General features: G+C 33.6%; 1 protein-coding gene across 4 annotated transcripts in view; it reads left to right on the top strand.

Annotated features, from left to right (window-relative positions):
- TNPO1 (transportin 1) overlaps positions 1 to 15571 on the top strand; it is an 82493-nt gene extending 66922 nt beyond the window's left edge. For all 4 annotated transcript variants that reach the window (XM_036886109.2, XM_036886108.2, XM_036886111.2 and 1 more), the window contains 7 exons: positions 479 to 577; positions 781 to 876; positions 3675 to 3750; positions 4609 to 4708; positions 6832 to 6906; positions 7705 to 7847; positions 10004 to 15571. In XM_036886109.2, the coding sequence (XP_036742004.1) occupies positions 479 to 577; positions 781 to 876; positions 3675 to 3750; positions 4609 to 4708; positions 6832 to 6906; positions 7705 to 7812 (554 nt within the window). In that variant the 3' untranslated portion in view covers positions 7813 to 7847; positions 10004 to 15571. The remainder of the gene's footprint in view (positions 1 to 478; positions 578 to 780; positions 877 to 3674; positions 3751 to 4608; positions 4709 to 6831; positions 6907 to 7704; positions 7848 to 10003) is intronic.
- Positions 15572 to 18929: the final 3358 nt, after the last annotated feature.

Below are 18929 nucleotides of genomic sequence, written 5' to 3'. Positions count from 1 at the left end.
TTGTACATTTGCTGACCTTTGCCTGCAGTGAGCCACTCCTCCGAGAGCTCTCATTTCTTTTAAGTGGAAGATGATATTTATAGACCACAATCTTAGCACTAGGGTAAAAGTTTAAAAGGCAAAAATCATTGATTAAAAAAACTGTGTGCATGTGTGAAACAAGCTGGCTTTGAAGAAAGTTCTATTTTATCATGTTTTCCTCACTTCTAATTTTCTCAGTCTGATCACAAGAGAAATTACTCTGACACTAATTCTTTTGAATGGTAGCTAAAATATACCAAAACTCACATTTCGTGGTCTACTCCATATGAAAGTTCAGTGGCCAGATATTGCCTCTTTCCACTTAAGATAAATATTACCAGCACTGTTTCTTGCCTAGATTTCCTAGTAGATTCTATACCTAGTAGATTTCCTTTAAAGCACAACATAATACTATTGAAACGTTTACTACATGGTTTTAAAAAAATTTTTTTTCTAGCTGATTTCATGCCAATATTGGGAACCAACCTAAATCCAGAGTTCATTTCAGTCTGCAATAATGCCACATGGGCAATTGGAGAAATCTCCATTCAAATGGGTAAGATTTTTTCCTTCCCTTTAAAAGTGTAAATTTTTAGATGCTTTAATGTATGTGTAATTGCCCCTCTTTTAATTTAAATGAGCTTTATATCTATCTGTATGTAACTTATGTCACAGTTATTAAAGGGAGCAGAATGTTCTACACTGATATTTTAACATTCAAATTTTTCTTTTCTGTTTTCTCTTTTGGGGATGCTCTAGGTATAGAGATGCAGCCTTATATTCCTATGGTGTTGCACCAGCTTGTAGAAATCATTAACAGACCCAACACACCAAAGACGTTGTTAGAGAATACAGGTACCATATGACTGAACTGTTAACGGTGAAGAGAAAATAACTTGCTTTTAATTTTAAATTAAGATGCGTAGAGAAACCAAAGCAAAGCTGGCTTTAGAAACACAGCTTGGGTAACGGCTGTTTTGAATTCCCAGAAATGAGTACTGTTCTAGCTGCATTCCATAACCAGTTTTCAGAAACTCTGAAAAAACACTTTTCTCTCATATTCTATATTCTAATACTCCCCAAAATGTATCCCAGCTAAAATAACTATCAAACAGTATGAATTTTACTTTTGCATTAATTCAGAGAGTAACTGGCAACCTGGAAGTAATGATTTTTTTTCTTTCTTTCTTTCTTTTTTTTGGAAAAATATTGCCAAAAAATGGATAGCAGTGTAGTGGCTAACTGGTTAACAGTGGCATATATATTTTGTATTTCTTGAGCAGTACAGTACCTTGGGATTTTTGTTCAGGAGGCTTGTTTCTCTTTTGCATTTATAGAGAGCATGTTTATATTAAAGAGTACCTTCCATACTATAGAACACATTTTAGGGTGATTTCTTTCCACCCCCTGTCCCCAATTTTTGCTAATAATGATATGAGATACAAATTTTATTTTCAATCAGGCACATCCCTTTATATACTAAGATAATTCCACTAATGTATACTGATAGTCACTGAGAGTTCTGCCAAAATACTGGACAAAAACTAAGGTTTTCTAAATAAAATTCATTTTCAGAGGCATTTTAGCTTTATATTTGTAATTACTAAAAGTTTGTGATAATCATAATGTGATTAAAATTGATATGTTTATTGGTATGGAAGGAAATCTTTTAATTATGAAACAGTTATATGGCTGTTTGGCTGTATGGGTACTGTTTACATCATAAAGTGAATTAGATGTTCTTGCTGAAATGGACAAAAATCTGTGTGTAGGGTGGTTATGAAATCTTGTCAGGTTTTTATCTGTTTAGAATACAGTACCTATACATGACATTCAGATTTGGAACACTTGCCATTATAAAATTACTACTAAACCTAAAGAAACCTCCTATTTATTTTTAAATGTGAATGCATAACTGCAAATAAATGTTGAGTCTAATGTATATTAAAGTTTCTTGTGGGATATCAGCTGGTGAATTTGTTAACAGTTCCTTTAACAAGTTGGCTTTATTTGTAAGATTACGAGTCTATCCTAAGTAAATCAAAGGAGTTGATAATGCCCTTCAAGTTGATGGTTTGAATTGAGATGATTGAGAAACAAACTTGGGATTATTCTTATCACAAGTGACTGCAGAAAATGTTTCTCTTATTCCTTACCCAAAAGTGGGGGGAATTTTATTAATTTAATGAAATCATTGTCAATGGCTAATGTTTATAGATTTTAGAAACTTAGTTATTATTACTGTAATATTTCATAAAGCCAATTTTTTTTCCAATTGGTATATCCTACACTGAACTTTTTCAATGGACCATCATCTGCTTTATCGCATGTTTCATTGGATTGTTCATACTTGCCTGTTTAATGAGAATGTTGCATAGTTTGTGTCTTTTGGACATAGGTTTTCTTTCTCTTGCTTTATATGAATCTGCTGGATTTTAGTATTATCTGTGTAGTTTGCTTCAAGTAATCCTTAAACATTTTTATTTACCCCCCACCCGTTTTTTATGAAAGGTTAACCTGTAAGTTTTTGAGAGAACACCATTAAAGCACTTCATGGTTTGTTTTCTGTTTGTATTTTTTTTCCCGTGTGTATAAATGTATTTATATGTATGTACCTTTGAATTGCAGAATGCAGTTCTGAGTTGCACTTGTTTTACATTGTAAGTTTAAGGACTTCCTGAATTTTGATGGTGAATATATGTTTAATTCCCATTCAAATTTTTTAAAATAAAATAATAAGCATGTACTAAACATAATGTTTTATCATTTGTGCTATGCCTTTTATAGCAAACCCAGAATATTTGTTTGTTCCTTTGATCCACATGTCACGTCATTATTGTGGACTGTCTAAATTTTCTTAATGTCAAATATGGTTTGAAATTAGTGGACTATTATCTGAGTTGTTATCATCATCATCGCTATCAAAGGTTTTTTGGGAAGAAATTTGACATAGCAGAGCAATTTTCCAATCCATTCTTTTCAGTGTGTACCATAGCACCTAAAATTTGACAGTTGACTTTGATATCAGGTAACAAATAGTCCACTGGTTTGTTTTGGAAATGTTACGAACACAACGAAACTTTACCAAAATTGGGATTAAATTCCTAGATAATTTTCAAAGAATGGAAATTACTTATTAAAAGAGATGTAGAGAAGTGAGGGATTTTAACTCTTAACTTCTGAGAAGTGTGTTTGAGTAGACAGTTCAGAAATGTAGTCATTCACATTTGCTAATATTTTTGGGGAGGAGATTTCATTATTAAATTCTGAAATTTCAAGTGGTTTTGAATGAAGAATCTCTAAATCCATCCATTTATCCGCTCATCTTTTATTAACAGAATGATACCTTGACACTTGATTGAGCGAGAAAAGCAATTCTTCATGGTTTTTGGTGTTCTCTCAATCTTAAAGTTTTTTTAATTCCTTTTGTTTTTCTTTTTCCAAGAGTATGCCATATATGTTGCTGCCCCTTGTTTTAGGGGGTGGTAATAAACAGCACTGGTGAAATCTTATGTTTATTATCATACACAAATTCTGTTGGTTTCTGTTTCTGAGTTATTTGTTGTTTTTTCTTTATTTTTTCTCCTTCCCCCTCATTTGCTCATGTCTTGGTTGGCGTTTGGTGGTGTATAACCGTGATTGCGTTACCTTAGCAATAACAATTGGTCGTCTTGGTTACGTTTGTCCTCAAGAGGTGGCCCCCATGCTACAGCAGTTTATAAGACCCTGGTGTGTATTATTCAATCTTTTTTTTTTAATTCATTTTTCTTCACTCTTTCTTTCTCTTTCTATCTCACTTTTAGATATATTTTCAGTTGGTTACAAAAATCACAATCCTTAATCATTGCCAACCATGTGACTAATCTTGTCCTATCAGGTTTGTGAGGTTTTTCAGTAGCATCGTCATGTATATTTATTTTATGTTGTGGCTAACGACTAATTGATGCATGGGATAAGATTGTCACATGCTTGCTGTGTTAAAAAGCTTGATTATACATAAAAAGCATTTAAATATCCACCAGTAAAGTAAAGATGCATGCAAATTCTATAAATTTAGGTTTCTGCATTGTTTCTTTCAATTAATTTGAAAACTTGGATTGCATTAAGAAATACATGTTTAAATTTGTTATGTATAAAATCTTATTTGCTTGTTAATGTAAAAGCTAAACATCTACACTATAAGTTGTATGATAATAGTTTATACTGTGACAGTATATTCTATGTTCTGTTTCTTTCAATTAATAATCTTTCAAGTCATTTTTAGTAGTGTTTAATGGAATACCAGTCATAAAAATTTATAGTTCACTCTTGGCTCAAGCTTATTAATAAGTTTAAGTGGGAGAGTAAAATCAGTTGTCCTTTTCATAGTTATAACCTATTAATAAGAATATGTGAATTTCAAGGTTTCTACTGTATTGAGATAAGATGGGCCCAACATAGAAGTGTGAGGATCTCAAGCTTTATGAAAATTCTTTGATATAACCATTACCTATACTGTGGTGCTTATTCCATTAAATACTGTCCATTAGTATTGTAATTGAACCTGCTTTTTACTTAAGTGCTAAACTCATTTCTGTAATTTAATAGGTGCACTTCTCTGAGAAACATAAGGGACAATGAGGAAAAGGATTCGGCATTTCGTGGGATTTGTACCATGATCAGTGTGAATCCCAGTGGAGTAATCCAAGTAAGAAGATTAAAGATACTAAAAACAAACTATATAGTTTAAATGTGTATTCTTAATATCTTGAAATGAAAATGCCTGTTTTTTATTTCCTAAATCCTCTTGTCATGAAATATAGTAAATAGATTGGGAAGATGGAGCTATATTCAGTAAAGCCAAAGCTTCTTTAACTCAACATTCTGAGCATTTATTTACTTTAACCTGCATTTTGCCAAGTTTGAGAATATCTACACATAAGAGAAGGAAGAAATAACAGGATACTTTTCTATTACTTAGAATCAAACTTAGAAACTCAGTAGTGAATAAAATAGAATACTCAATCAGCCATTTAATTAAACTGCTGTAACTTTGAGAGTTTATGATTTATCCATTCTTATTTTGTTCTTTTTTAATTCATACTATATGTAGACACTTTCTGCACTTTTAAGGATTTCTGGCAACAGTAGCAAACATGAGTCTGATCAAATTCTGGATCCAACTGCCAATTCGCAAGACACACAAAACGTAGAGGAATATGTTGATTGACACTGTGTATGAGTTCAACAAAATTCAGCCTGTGGAACTCTAGGTGAAATGCCCCAAGTTCCTCAACAGATGAATTGTAAAGAAAGAGAATGAGAGGAGTATTCAAGAAAATAACCTTTCACTTTCAAGAGATAGGTAGTTTGGACATCTCATGGAGACCTTTGGTATTTCCTGTCTTCTACTGATTACTGTGGTGGTTAGTAATTCAAGTTTAGAAATATTATGAATTTACAACTTACAAAATTCATATTTGCTATAGGTTATAGACATTGAAAATTTACAAGTTAGAACTGGAAAAAAATTATTTAATTTAACTCACATTTATAACATAGTAATAACAGATTACTATTAAAATAAGCCAGTGCTATTAGAGATGGTCTCTCGTTGCACATTAACCTCCCGACATTTTGTTTTATTCAATACTTAAAGGAACTTTGTAATCACCTTAAATTTGTTTGAAAGGTATCTGATATGATGTTACCATTCTAAGAAGCATATTCCTACCAGAATTTTATTTACTATTTTTTTCTTTTTGAACTAACACTTAAGACAGTAAAAGTAACGTGTATGTGATCATGAAATCATAACTAACTTAAGAGTTGGTAAAAATTTATCCTTTTTCCTACTTTATTTGGATATTTTGAATTAGTTAAAAGAACGTCATGAGTCATTTTTTTTTATGTTTAAGCTTTTTTAATCAAATTTTGATGTGTGTATGTTTAAATTTTGAAAGTATTTTGATATTTGGATGGCATAAGGAATCATAATTTGAATAAACCATGAACTTGCGGCACATGGCATTTCATTTGCTTAATTAAATAATGTGTTTTATACACATTTAGTATTAGTAAATCACTAAATTAATGAGTTTAATAGTAAAATTTAAAGTAGTTGACAAGTCAGAACATCAGCAGTATCTTGAATGTTATATCTTGAACTCTTGTTTTAATATGATAGTCAGGATTGGAAAATACTTGAATGAAATATCTAAAGCATAAAATACTGCCATCTTGTAGTAGACATAACCTTATTACCTTTTAAGTAGCTGTCTAAACATTGCTTTTGTTTGGGCTGGGTTGAGTTAGGTGTTAAATTTGCAACTAGTAATTAGTTTTTCTTCCAACTTTTGCTCATTTCATTAATCTAACTGAAGACCTGGATATTAAAATTCAGGTCTGTTAGTTCCTATACCTAAAGCTTATTTGATATATATTGAAATAGCTTCAAATTATTTCTAGACCAGTCAGAACTGTGAGATTACTGAATTTATATAATTCTTTAATCCAATAAATGAAGGTCTTTAAATCAGTGCTCATTTGATAACTTCCGCAAATGTTTACTGGGCTAGGATTTGGTTTTGTGACGTAAAATAAAATACAAAAGGGCATTAAATTCCAATATGAACTGAGTAAGCCAGAGGTTCCTTAATGCTAAAGTAATAGGAACAACCACTAAGTAATCACTTGTAATTTCTTATGATCACAGTGGATTTTTTAAAATCTAGGTTTCTATCATGGTATGTGTTCTCATAGAATCCAAATTTACACATATCTTGCTGTGTTGAGATATAATATCTAAAATGCATTTCTTGCTTTTTACAGGATTTTATATTTTTTTGTGATGCTGTTGCATCATGGATTAACCCAAAAGATGATCTCAGAGACATGTTCTGTAAGGTAACTAAAAGGTCTTTATGATATACCTCATGAGTTTTACAACCCTAGTTGGAAGATTTGTTTTTGTTTCATATGAAACATTCTTCCAATCAATATCAGTAAACTATATAGCCATAGTTCTTGATTTTAAAAAAGTTGGCTTGATGTTTTCTTAAGGTATAGCAGTGATTCTGTTTCTAGAACATGCACTTTGAAAATGTTTTCTCAAACAGTACCACTGATTCATGTGGTCCTGTTATCCTACCTATGCATAATAAGCATATATTTTCAAAGATGGCTGAGATTTGTATTAACACATAAACCATTGAACAAAGTAAATCTTAGTAGTCTCCATAGGGATTAAACCTATAATAGTTCTTTTTTTTAGTAGTGCCCCATTTTGATTAACTCTAGTCAGCATTCAACTGTAGCAAAACGTGAAACAAAATGCTATTAATTACATTTGAATCACCTAATGTTAAAATTTTTTTGTATATTTGCAGTTTTTAAAAAGTATGGCAGAAATTTTTTCCTTTGGGTGAATCTATACTCCCTTGGTTTGTTTTCCATTAGTATTATGTGAAACTACTTGGAGTACTGCTGTTATTAGGATACTTTCTGAATTCTGAACTTCTCAAAGCAAAGTTTAGCATATTCTATGAGATTCTTTTATATAAGGCATGGAATGGTGTAGAATCCAACAGAGTTTGAGAATTTCTACTTTTAAATTAATAAAATTTTAGAATAGTTTTGATTTCAGAAGCTATGCAGATGAGTTTTTCTCTTGTTATTGGTAATGATTTTTTTTACTCTTTGCAGATCCTTCATGGATTTAAAAATCAAGTTGGGGATGAAAATTGGAGGCGTTTCTCTGACCAGTTTCCACTTCCCTTAAAAGAGCGTCTTGCAGCTTTTTATGGTGTTTAATCTCGTACAGTTAAGCTGCAGTCCCATAATTAGGGGTAAGTTGTAAGAAGTTTGGAATTGTTTCAGAATAAAGAAACTTGTCTAAAACTGTTAAGTAGAATAAACGCTAATTATTTTCTACAGAGGTTAAATAAAACAGTATCATGCTGTATTGGACTTTTAAAATTTCTTAAGTAGAAGCTAAAGAATTTTTTTTAGAGAACCGGCAAGCAAGGTAAAGAGCAGCACTCCACTTTGAATCCTGGGTAGGAAGAAATCCAAGTTGGTATGCTAGTCAGTCAGCATTGCTTCAACTATTTATATTCTTAATTTTTGCCCTGTAAGAAAGAGATCAACAACATTCACTGTGACAGGGTAGAAATGGTTGGGTTTTGAAGCATGAATGTATAGTCTCTGGCTTACATGAAGGATTTTCTATGTTGTGAGCTTTAGGGAAACCCAAGTAGAATTGGAACTGGGTTTGTGTACAGTAGGTAAGAATATTTAATGTTCATTCGTTAACAGATATTTTATTGAGCACCTACTATGTGCCCACCACTGAGTTTAAAAATGGATAATAGAAGATTCTGTTTTGATTTGGGTTAGTAGAGGGATAAGTCCACTTGGACTCTTGTACCCTGAGTTTTTCTGTACTTGTTGAGTTAAACTAACAATTCTGGTCTCAGCCTCAGTTCCTTCATTAAGTTATTTTGAAGAGTAAATAATACGTGTGACACCAGAACTTAATATATTGCCTAACACATTAAGTTGGCTCAATAAGTGTTAGGAATATGGGCCGATACAGTGAACCAGGATAAACTTTAGATTTTGCACATGAACTGGGACATACTTGACTAGAGAGCCAGAGAGTGTTCTCAGTGTGTGTCCAGAAGATGTACACCAAATTTAATTATCTTTTTATGTTGGAGTTTTTGCCTGCTTGCTTGCTTATTTACTCTGAAGCTAAATTTTAAACCTGGCAAGATTTCAACATCCAAGTTGTCTAACCTAGAAGGCAGTAGAAACAGACTTGCAGCCTCTGAAATGTCTCAGAGCCCTTTATATGTGTTGTCCCTCTGTGTTCTTGAGTCCTTAGAGCTGTTTTGTGTTTCATAGCATTTTAGAAAAGTGCTTGATTCACTTTTTATGAAATCGTGAGAATGCAATAGATGAAAATGACTTTTAGCATCGAGAGTCAAAAGATTCAATATTGAACTTATGTCTTGAGCACTTTGAGATTTAATACTTTCTGTGGTCTCTATCATAATCACCTTTTATGAATTAACTGTGGTTATCATGTCTAAGGCAAGGTGTGAAATAATTGTTTCCTAATTAGGGATAAAAGTTAGAGGTATTCCTGCCTTTATTTGTATTCTTCCCTTTTTTCAGAGGCAGAGAAAAGGGATTGCTTGCACTTAGGTGGGCTAATCACCCTCTGAATTCACAAATGTCAAAAGTTTAGTACTGGTAGTTAGTAGAGTTTGTTGTGAGAGGACACTGTCAGGTGCAAGTAGTAATTTACCTTTATGTCTGAATGCCCCTCTCATCATTAAAAATGCTAGTGTTGAAAAAGGAAAATCAAGAGTCCTCAAAGTATAGGAAATGACTGAGTAAAATAGGGTCAGAAGTATTAATTAGGAACATGAAGAAAGAGGGTGTTAAAATTTATTTTTGGTATTTGCTGAATGTGGTAACCTTAGTGCCTCCTAAGCTAAAATATCAGACAAACAGAAAATAAGTCATACTCTTATTTTTTTGATGGATTGGATTGTTGTTTGCTGAATATGGGGAATACTGGCAAAAAGGATGATGTTATAAGGAACATGTCCTAAAGAAAGTGATTGTAATTTTGAAGAAAGTAAGGTGGCTTGATAGGTAAGAACTAACCAGTTCCCTTTGGGGTCCATTGTGCAAAAGGGGATTAAGAACCAGACGAATAGTGTTCCACAAGGCACATGTCATCTCTGTAAACTGCACACTTCCCTGTGCATGTCCCATGTCCCCAGCTTGGTGTCATTTTTCATACCTGACGCAGGATGCAGTTGCGAGCCATAGAAGGAAGCAGTATACGTTTGTCATTGACAGGCACGATCTTAGGCAGTTTGTCCAAGTTCTTACTACCTTTAGGTAGAGGTAGCATTGTTACTTGATTTTGTGTTCCACCAAAAGAGAAACAGTTGTTAAGCTGTAAACATTTTTTTTTTCCCCACAGGTCCTTCAGTCTTGGAGACTGTGAGGGAGCCTCTGCACCCAGGGAAAATGTTACCCTTTACAGGGGGGAAGGGTAGACCAGTAGGGAATACAGTACAATCCCAACCCTACTGGGAGGGGCGGGAGGGAGGTGTTGCCGTCACTGTATTAAGTCGATGTTGGGAAATGTTTTAACATCTGGAGCCTTTGTGGGTGGAAATCTGTCTCCAATTACAACTCCGCACTGGATGTGAAGAAGAAAAAAAAAACTTACCATGAAACAGTACATTCTGAAATATTTGGGGGATTGTTCCAAAACAAGAACCTTATAAATGATGCATAGGGATAAGAAAGAGGAAAAATTCTATAGCGCACAATAAAGAAAACTTAAGAATGGGAGTTACAAACAGTAAAGAAGTTTTTTTTTTTTTAATTTAAAGGTTTTTATAAATTTCCCCACATGATGGGGTCTTGTTTTTGCATGCTGATGAAGAACTACACAAATGAAGCTAATAGAGTTAAAATCAGCTTGCCTACCCATAACAGAAGCAGGTTCTTGGAAGTTACAATTTAAGGTACCCCAAAAAAGAAAGTTGGAAATAAAACAAAACCAATTTAAACAATGAAGCACCCTGTGAAATGCCAAATGAGTCACTCCTTTTACCTTTTTGGGTGGGCAGGGAGGGAGGAATAAGTGGGGTTGGGCGTATCAAACTATGAAGATTGACAACTTGATTTTGCATCAGAACATTAATGTAGTGGATATAATTTGATGGTCGTACTTCATTAGATTTAATTTCTAGGCCAAGAATCTTTTTAAAGTGCAGTTTAAGGTTCAGGCATGCATTCTGGCTCATAGTGACTGAAAGTACTTTAAATTAGTGGGAAAGTAGCATGCTTGCATCACATAGAGTGAGATTGGTATTCATTTACCTCTGTTGCGCCAGTTGTGTTGCAGTTTACCAATTCAATATAGCCCTGCATTTAAAATTCCTTTTTAAGATTTGTGGATTTTATTTTTATTAAGAATATAGATATAAAGTACTGTAGTTTACAGCTAGGCCTTGAAATATCTTTTTAGGATCTGTTAGGAATAAGATTGATATTGTATTGTGTGTAACCTGCACAATCTGGAAAGCTGATATACCTGTGCAAAATCTTTGCCTCTGTGCTGTCAGTGTGATGTGCTTTCTGCATGGTTATATACTACTAGTGATTTTATCAAAACTTCTAAAACTTAAATTACATGGTAAAAGATCTGTAAGAGGCTGCATAAATGTTAGTTGGCACATAAAAACAATTGTAGAAGTTGAAGACATGATTGCTATATTTCAATGTTTATTCCCACTCAACATACTGCCTTCTAAGCTTTCTTTTTTTGTTCAAAGCATGATCTTAAAGATATGTTTAAGTTAGTGGATGTAATGCAGGGTTCCTACACTGTATTGGCGCATGTTGGTGGCCCTCTGTGCCCTAGGTATATATGCACACAGGGTGCAAGTAAAAAGCTACAGAGTGAAAGTTGGTTTGGATCCTCTTCATTTCATTTGTTTAGCTTTTCTGTTATTTTTCTCTACTTACATGTATTCCTGTGAATAAATCCTTGTTAAGTTAACCCTTTACTTTTCCTTCCATGTGTATTTTCTTATATACTGTGAATGTGAAAACCTAACTGGTACACTTGATCTTGTGTCCATATGAAAGTGCAAGTCTTTATTAATTTGGATTGCCTGAACAGTGTATCCCATGATGAAGGAAAATGGAGAGATTTTTGTTTTTAACTCTGCTGGTCAGAGATGAAGCCACACCTTTCCATTTTTCAATGCTGCATATTTAATCTGCAACAAAAATGTTAAGCCATAACAACCTTTTTATATTTTAGTTTGTCACCTTTGCATTGCAGAATAAATACTGAATAACCATGTTTATAAGCAGTTGCTCCTCTTTGCATGGTTCTGTTCTTCTAAAGGTGTTGAATGATACAGCCATTGCACTGAAGTTTGAGCTGTATGCGTGTGAATTTATAAATACTATTTCAAAAAATTTCAAATGCATGGTAGCATGCAGAAAGGTTTTTGTTACTGTGTGTGTGTATGTATTTTTTTTTAACATATTCTTTCACCTTCTTTCCTCTACTTTGGCTTTGCAAATTTCAGTCTGTAGAGCCTGAAATTAAATCACATAATGTCCAATTTTTTTTTTTAATCTATAAGTTGGATCCAAAGGTATGTAGCATTTTGCTTTCTAGTACCATTGCTTCACTTGGAGCTCAAAATTTGCTTCTTAGTTAGTCTTTAAAAACCTATTTAGGGTAGCTATTTTATCCCTAAATTCTAGTGATATTCTACATTTTTAAAAATTATTTTTAGAACCTAATATGGGAGATAATTTAATATTCTGGAATACATAGTAAATAACAAAAATTGAAAAATGGCAAAATTCTTCTCTAAAACACTTTAAAACAAACATAAAAAGCACCCTTTAGTAAAGTTATCTGGACCTATAACTGACAATTCTATATTGACTAAAAAACAGTAGTGTCACCTGTGATTAAAAATCATTTTCCAGTTAGGCAGATAGGTAACATAAGTAGGTGTTCATTTTTAGTCACTTAACTTGTTTTTAAATTAAAAGAAAATTTGATTTAGAAATAGAAAATAAGTCTGGCAACCTGAGGTTGGGTTGGGTTCCCCCACACATACCCTGCCCTGCGATACGGTTATTTCTTCCTAATTTAGTTTCAGATCTATAGTATAGCATAAGAATTTGCAGAAGCCATTTATCTTTTGAGGTAAGCTCTCATTTAGCATTTACTGTTCTGATAAAATTTAATACATCATGGGATATATATATATAAAGCAACTTCTTGTGGTATAGTCTTAATAGCTTTGAATGTTGATTGAATGTCTGAAATTGTGAGTTTGTCTTTGTTACATTCCAGTGTTTCTGCCTCTTGGCATGCTTAAAGCACGGCTTACTTCATCTGCTCCTTACACACTAAAGTGCTGTTAGTGTGCTCAACTACAGAAATAGCCGCTGCTAAGTGATGTAGATTTTCTACTTGAATATTTTTATGTTGTAGGAACCTCAGGAGGTCAGTGTTTACTGTTTTATATATGCCTTCTTTTTCCTGTTTGAGCTTCTCTCTTTGAAGGATTCTAACAGAACAAAAGCTGCTGATCAACCTAAGTTGGAAACAGAAAGTGTTTATATATATAATTTAAACGCATGTTTGCCAGTTCGATATTATAGTCCATTAGTAAGTGAACTTAGTGCCACAGATATTCATTTATTCAGGAAAGGATTTTGCTTTTTGTATTGTCTAATCTCTTTAATAACTTAATACTGTGTAAAAAAAATCACTTTTTTATATTTTTTGGTTGGTTATTTTCCAAATAATCAACATGTAAATAATCTTAAAGAGCCAGTTCTGATGCTTTACATTTTGCTACTTGATTTTGTGGCGCAAGTTAGATTTCAGAGTAGATTTTAAAACACTTAACCAAGCCATTACATCTTAAAAAAACAAGATTAGTAGCGTACATTTTGTAATTAACATATTGATAAACACTGTGATTTTTTTTTGTTAAGACTTTTTCATTGATCTGAATTGCTTAAATTGCATATATTGTAAAATAGGATCAGATATATATTTTAAAGTAATTTCAACTGACTTTCCTCTATTGAAATGCTTTGTCTACTCAGTTATAAAATATTCAGATACAAGTTTTATCTCAGGTGAATAGTCTTGTATCCTTCTTGCTTTAGTGACATACGCTTGTAAAGGGTCATCATACTTAACATTCTTTGTTTTTTAGTGTATTTCATGAAGAATCTTACCATTTAGTCTGATTTTCCAGCAGACTAGAGTGGTATAAGTCCCTGGTGGCAAGCCTTTCACTGCAGGTTTACCTTGAAAGTGAGCTCAGTTTGGTCATTTTCTCCAAACCTTCAAGGTAGGAAAGTGGAAAATTTTCTGTCCTATTTACCCTGCATAGCTGAAATGCCAGAATTAAACTAATTATGTCTTAAACCCTTTAGTCTAAATTGAACTTAAATCCTTTGCTGTAAAGAAATAAGTGGGTTTTTTTGCTTCATATAATTTATATTATTCATATTGAATGTATTAACAGATAATGGTGCAAAAACATTCTTCCCTAGAGAAGAATGTGTCATGCATAACTGCAATTTAAATATTTTCTTTGGTAGTACTTTAAAATACACACAGCTTTGCTTACTGAATTATTTTTCAAATAATACAAGGGGGAAAACACTAACTGTTGCTATTAGTGCTGTTACTGAAGTGTAGGCATTGACATCTTTAAGAAAACTGATCTTGTTAAGGGCCTGGGACAGTCCAGATGAAAAAGCAGATGAATAAAGAGCTGTGTAACAATAGCATCCATTGATACCATGCAAGAACATCACCTGCTTAGTACATTTCATTACTGTATTAAATATGGAGATACTTCTAATGCCTCTTAAAATATTTCACATAAAAATTTGATTCACTTGTACACTTCGCAGGTCACTGACTAATTTTTCAGTCTTAATGTAGATCTTTCCCCTATTGCTATTGTATGTAAAGGATTCTTTACGCCTAATTATGCATAATTTAAAGGTATACATTTAAATTACAGCAACTGTTTATTGTGATTTGTATCCCAGAATGTATTGTTTTTTAAAAAAAATGTATGCATGATTTTGAAGAGAAGTTAAAACGGTGATTGTTTTTTTCACCTCTTGTACATTTTTAAACCAAACCAAATCTGTTTGCCAAGCATTATATTACTAGCTAGAAAAAATTATTTTCCCTTTCATCATTACAGTTTCTGTTTATCTGCCACAGAATCCCCTTATACTACGGCTTGGTATTATGCAGAGTTATTTTGCAAGTCTACCTTCCTAAAAGTCTAATATGGTTAGCCTGTAAGGCAGTGTTGGTCCCCTACTAATACCAGCCTCACAAAAGTGTCCCCCTCTGCTTTCCCTGTATTATGTCGTTGGATATATAACCAAATGAAGATTGGATGATTCTTAAGGAGATAATAATTAGACAATACTGTAGAATTAATTTTACTTAATAGATTATCATCTGTGAGAAGAGAGATTTAAATGTGGTTAATGACTTCATATTAACAGTTTCACACTTAATATTCATGTTAACATTGGGTGCAATAATTTAGTAGTTTTTAGCTTTAGTTATAAATAACTGGATCTTTCTGCTGACAACTTAGGTTGTATGAGTTATGCTTAAAAGCTTTAAATCTGATGTTTCCTGTACCTGCCACACTATGTTAGAATATGTCCTTCAAATATATCCTCCTGCAACTTCTCAAACTGTACTAAATTGATACTTCTTGAAGTCTAACTCTGTGCTAACAGATTTTCATTTTAAATAGAATACGGTTTTAATTTTTGATAAGCTGCTGAATTTTAAAGAGAGTTTTTGGGGCCACCAAATATTTTGGATCATGCAGAGAATATATATTGTACTGTAGTAATTTTGTATTTACATTTGTATGATGTGACATAATAGATGTGAATGTTAATCACTGCTTGACTATGTTAATAAAGTTGTTTAACTATAGACGTTTCACTCTGATTTTTAATGAAAGGAAGTGAGCCTTCTTTCACTTACCCATTTTGGAACCAGATAGGTCTTGTGTTGCTTTTTGTTGTTTGGGGGGTTTTTGTTTGGGGGTTTTGGGGTTTTTTTTGTTTTCTTAGCATACACATTAGTGCACTCTTGTTTGATAATTATTTTTTAAATTATCTTGTTACTTGGATAGTGTAGTAAACCTATTTTACCCACATTTTAATTTCTATTACTGATATGTTCCTAAACAGATTCTAGGTTCAGTTTTTGTTGGGGAAAGAGGGAAAAACTGCTCTGCAAAAAGGGAGTTAAAGTAAAAAGTGAAGTTGTGAGTAAACAGAAGGGTCAGTTGCATGAATGTGTGGATGTGTGCACTATTAAGGCTTACTGTTTATCCTCCAAAGAATTACACTTTATAACTTAGAAATTAATAATTATTAATGTAGTTCCTCTTCAGGTTATATAGTCTTATATTTACATGCTACTGATTAAAAGTAAATGTATTAATACATTTCATGGGAAATACATACATAACCATTGAGTAGTCTGTTCTCTGAGACTTAAGACAGGAAAGGGGCCTACGATTAGTTGAGTACAACCTGAAATTTTTCAAGGGAAATGAGGCTGAGGTTTCTTTCCTTTTGTAACCTGCACAGGAAAATATTTGAGATAACCGTGTTGGAGAGAAAAAACTGAAAATTGGGTATCATGTTCTAAAACACATCTTCAAGAAAGAATATAAGATTCCAGAATTTAGGCCTTAGATTGTGGGAGAAGGTAATCAAAACCAGCCTAATCATTATTCAAGATTCTGATTTGCTGTGATCTTAAACTGTGCCTGAACCTACAGATCTTTTCTCTTATAAGTGTTTTAACATTTAGTGAAACTAAAATGCAAACTTGAAGTCATGTTTTCACTTTATACCTATTTTTTAATTGGCATGCATTTTTATCATGTAATGAGTTCATAATCAACCTGACTCCAACAATGTACATGTGGTTCTTAAGAAATGATTGTGGAAAAGTAGCAGTTGAACTACGTAACTCTTGAGTTTGGCCTTGCTCAGTACTATGCAGTTGAAAGCAGAAACTGCTTGTGTTATGACTGTCATTTTCTAACCCTTAATCTGAGAGTCTTGTGTTAACTCAATGTAAAAGAATGTCCTGAAACATCCATGCTGATCTCTGGGATTGTGTTCGACAGTTAACAGTTTGCAGATTAATTTAGAAATTCAAAATAATTTCTTAACTATTAGCAGAAGTGATAATGGGAAAAATTGTTACCCTAAGAACCTTCAGGTTTTTCTGCCAGTCATTAATGTAATTCATTTCTATGCAATGGTGACCTTATTCTGACAATTAGTGTTGTTTGTATGTATTCATTTTGAAGAACTTTGTTAAACCATTCAAGAAAGACGAATGATTTTAAATGAATTTTAGTACAACTGTGCAATGATATGACTTATTATTTCTGTGCACATATATTTGAATAGAGAATTTCTGCAGTGTTTTTAGTATCCAGATTTACCTGTTGATAAATACACATTGATGTGATAGCTATACTGTGTGTTTTGAACCATTTAGACAACATTTTAGTATGGACATTCAGAAATCTTCACATTTTTACTCTTAGAAATAAGGTTGTGATGAATGTCCCTGACCTTAGTTCGCACACATCTGCAGTGTCTTCTTTGTGGAATTTCCATGTCAAAAGATGGTTGTGGTACAATTTCCTTCCAGATAAAGTACTAATTCTCATATCCAGCATCAACTCTGGTGAGTGCTTTGTGTACTGTAAGTTGTGATTTAACTTTGTATTAAGGGAATTCTGTTTATAGAATCTTCTTTTGTGTTGCATATTTAACAATTATGAGTCTTATGTCATAGGCACAGTTCTCTAGTCTCATGGAGCTTACACTGCACTGTAGGAAGGCAGATAAGTAACAGTGACATGGTGGCAGGTGCCAGGGAGAACAGCAGAATGAAGGTATGGTGGAGGAGCCTTGCTATTTTGAATGGGGAAGGACTGGAGTGGGGGTCATTTGAGCAAGAACTTGGGAGTGAGTCTATGGGTGTCTGGGATATTTCAGGTAAAGAGAGCAATAGGGACAAATGCCCTGAGACGCTATGTTTTGCATGTATTGCATGTAAATGAGAAAGGTATAGGTTGAGCATTGGTAGCAAAGAAAAATAGATCTGGGAGGTAATGGAAGGCTAGATGGCATAGGTCAGTTTTGTACTTAAGTGAAGGAATCATTATAGGTTTTATCTGGATATGGTTTAAAAGAGAAATTAAGATTTGCCAATATACTACAAATTAGTTGTAAAGGAGAAAATCAAGGATGGCTCCTAAGGCTTTTGATCTGACCTGAGCAGCTGGAGGGATGGAAATGTCGTTAACTGGAATAGGAAAACTCTGACTTTTGTTTTGAGCGTTCCCCTTGGAGAAGTAGAGTAGGCAGTTGAAGCATAGGGGAGATAACCTGTCTGTAGATGGAAAACTAAAGTATAAATGGTGCTTCAAACCATGAAATTGAATAAACATCATCTGAGGACTGTTGGGTGTACAATGAAAGACATAAGGACTAAACCTGAAACATTCCAAACTAAAGTCTTAAGAATTGAGTAAAGGAAGCTAGAGGAGCATGGTGTCATGGTCTATAGAACAAGTCAGAAGACTGAATTTATTTAGCATTTGGCAACATGGAGGTCGTTGGCTTAGGCAGACACTTTATGGCTGTAACAAGGAACAGGATGAGTGCTGTCTTCCTCTCTTCAAGGGTTGAAGAGAGACCACAGGCTTCCTTTTTCCTCAAGCCCACATTAAGTAGCTTTGTTTTCTAAAAATAATTGCTAGATCCAGGAGCCAAGATGGTGGCATGAGTAGGGCAGTGGAAACCTCCCAAAACCATATCTATTTTTGAAAATATAACAAATAGAACTATTCCTAAAAGAGAGACCAGAGGATACAGTACAATAGCCAGACTACATCTACACCTGTGAGAACTCAGCATCTCACGAAGGGGGTAAGATACAAGCTGCAGCCCAGCAGGACCCGAGCACTCCCGCCACCCCAACTCCCTGGCAGGAAGAAAGGGCCAGAGCGGGGAGGGAGTGGGAGCCCAGGACTGCTATATAATCAGCTCTAGTAATCTGCACTGGTAGTGCAGACACACATTGCATGGTGTGCTGGATATTAGAGAAACAGAAAAGTAAAATATGTGAGCAGGTCCCTGCAGCCAGTACCCCCTGGGACAAAAGAAAAGCAAGTGTTTTTTGAAAGTCTTAACGGGACGGGGGCATCACAACTGAACAGAAGCACCCTGGCACACTCAGCCCAGCAGCTGGG

This window comes from Manis pentadactyla, chromosome 2, assembly GCF_030020395.1.
Source record: "Manis pentadactyla isolate mManPen7 chromosome 2, mManPen7.hap1, whole genome shotgun sequence".
Taxonomy (NCBI): domain Eukaryota; kingdom Metazoa; phylum Chordata; class Mammalia; order Pholidota; family Manidae; genus Manis; species Manis pentadactyla.
Note: the sequence above shows the minus strand (reverse complement) of the source record. Positions and strands in the feature narration are given on the sequence as shown.